The 1,434-nt window shown below is 37.2% G+C and overlaps 1 protein-coding gene across 2 annotated transcripts in view; it reads right to left on the bottom strand.

Moving 5' to 3' along the window:
- The window catches only part of LOC119590746 (N-acetylglucosamine-6-sulfatase-like), an 8,604-nt gene that overhangs the window by 3,436 nt on the left and 3,734 nt on the right, over positions 1–1,434 (bottom strand). For both annotated transcript variants that reach the window (XM_037939453.1, XM_037939454.1), the window contains exons 2-4: positions 1,060–1,228; positions 580–734; positions 124–211 (exon numbers count right to left, since the gene is read on the bottom strand). In XM_037939453.1, coding sequence (XP_037795381.1) covers positions 124–211; positions 580–734; positions 1,060–1,173 — 357 coding nt within the window. In that variant the 5' untranslated portion in view covers positions 1,174–1,228. The remainder of the gene's footprint in view (positions 1–123; positions 212–579; positions 735–1,059; positions 1,229–1,434) is intronic.

Raw genomic sequence — 1,434 nt, 5'->3', positions numbered from 1 at the left:
TGTTCCAAAAATTCAAGGTATAGGCAAAGCCAGGTAGGTTTAATAATTGGCTTGGTGACAAAACAAAACTACAGTGCATAGCGGAAGTACCCATTACCAATAATTTAAGAAAAATTCACTAACCTGCCACCTCTTGCCACTGCACTGGCCACTTAGTGAATTATTAATGGCCATGTGATTATGTACATACTGTCCCGTTAAAATGCTGGACCTAGAGAAGAAAGAATATGAATTTAGAAGCATATCAGACATATAAATGCAAATGTTGATATTTCAAACATGATACAAGGATACAATTTTGCTTTCTGAATCCAGTATGATACATCTATATCTCTAATAATTCATTAAATATTCAAGATCTTTGCAAAATATACTTTCCTGACACATTTTGTCCCATACAACATTTCACTATGTATACACCAAGCCTCAAAACTCATTTCCTATAATATACATCAACCACAGCTAGCCATCTATTTCACATAATAAATCAAGACAAACTCTTCGCCAGCTAGGGAGTTAAAAACAAACTAAAAAATGACCAAAAACCAGCTACTAGTACATACAGCCGCTGAAACTTACCTACTGGGACAGCAGAGTGGACTCGCAACAAAAGAGTTGGAGAGGGTGAGGCCTTCCTTGGCAATCAGATTCCTCACGTTAGCCATGGGAAGCATGCCGTCCAGGACCACATCTTGGTCGTCCGTCAGAATGAACACGAAGTTTGGTCGAGTTTTCTGCAGAGAAGGGTACACTAAGGGGATTTTGTTCCTGGATTTCCCTGGATTTCCCTTACTATCCCTAAATTCAAAACATTTTCCTTCTTTTATGGAGACCACCTCCTTCCAAGAGTGCTATCAAAGATTCCATATCTTTCAAAGAATCTGGATTCTTTACAGAAAAATGTGCACATGACATTTATAAGAAAAAAAATATTCTGTTATAATTAAGAAACATACAAACAGAAATTAAATATTCTAATACCAAGGACAAAACATCAAACGGGCTGACAAAAAAACTTTCCGTTTCTCACATCAAATGATCACCATAAAGAAAACTCACCTTCATGTACTGAGCTCTGACTTCACCTTGCACATGACTTGGTGAAGACCAATACATGACGGACACAAACACTGCAAACCCCAAGAAGAGGTAACCTATCTGTCGACACTCCATCTTTCCCTTGACGTCATGCCAAGAGTATTTCTAGGTGCTAAGTATCTACCGCCACCTGAAAGGAAATGGTAACTACTTAAAGACAAGATGTACAAATTGAATATATGATTAAAACATAATAACTATTCCTCAAAATGTATTCTGAAGCCTTATCTGTTAGGCTATTCCCCATGGATAACTTCTTTTCATTTCACTTGGTTCAAAAGAATTCTGTGTTCTTCCTTTCTTGCTGTAAAAAAAACTATAATTTTTCCCCCCCCC

The sequence above is a fragment of the Penaeus monodon genome, chromosome 27 (assembly GCF_015228065.2).
Source record: "Penaeus monodon isolate SGIC_2016 chromosome 27, NSTDA_Pmon_1, whole genome shotgun sequence".
Lineage (NCBI taxonomy): Eukaryota > Metazoa > Arthropoda > Malacostraca > Decapoda > Penaeidae > Penaeus > Penaeus monodon.
This window is presented reverse-complemented; position numbering and strand designations above follow the sequence as displayed.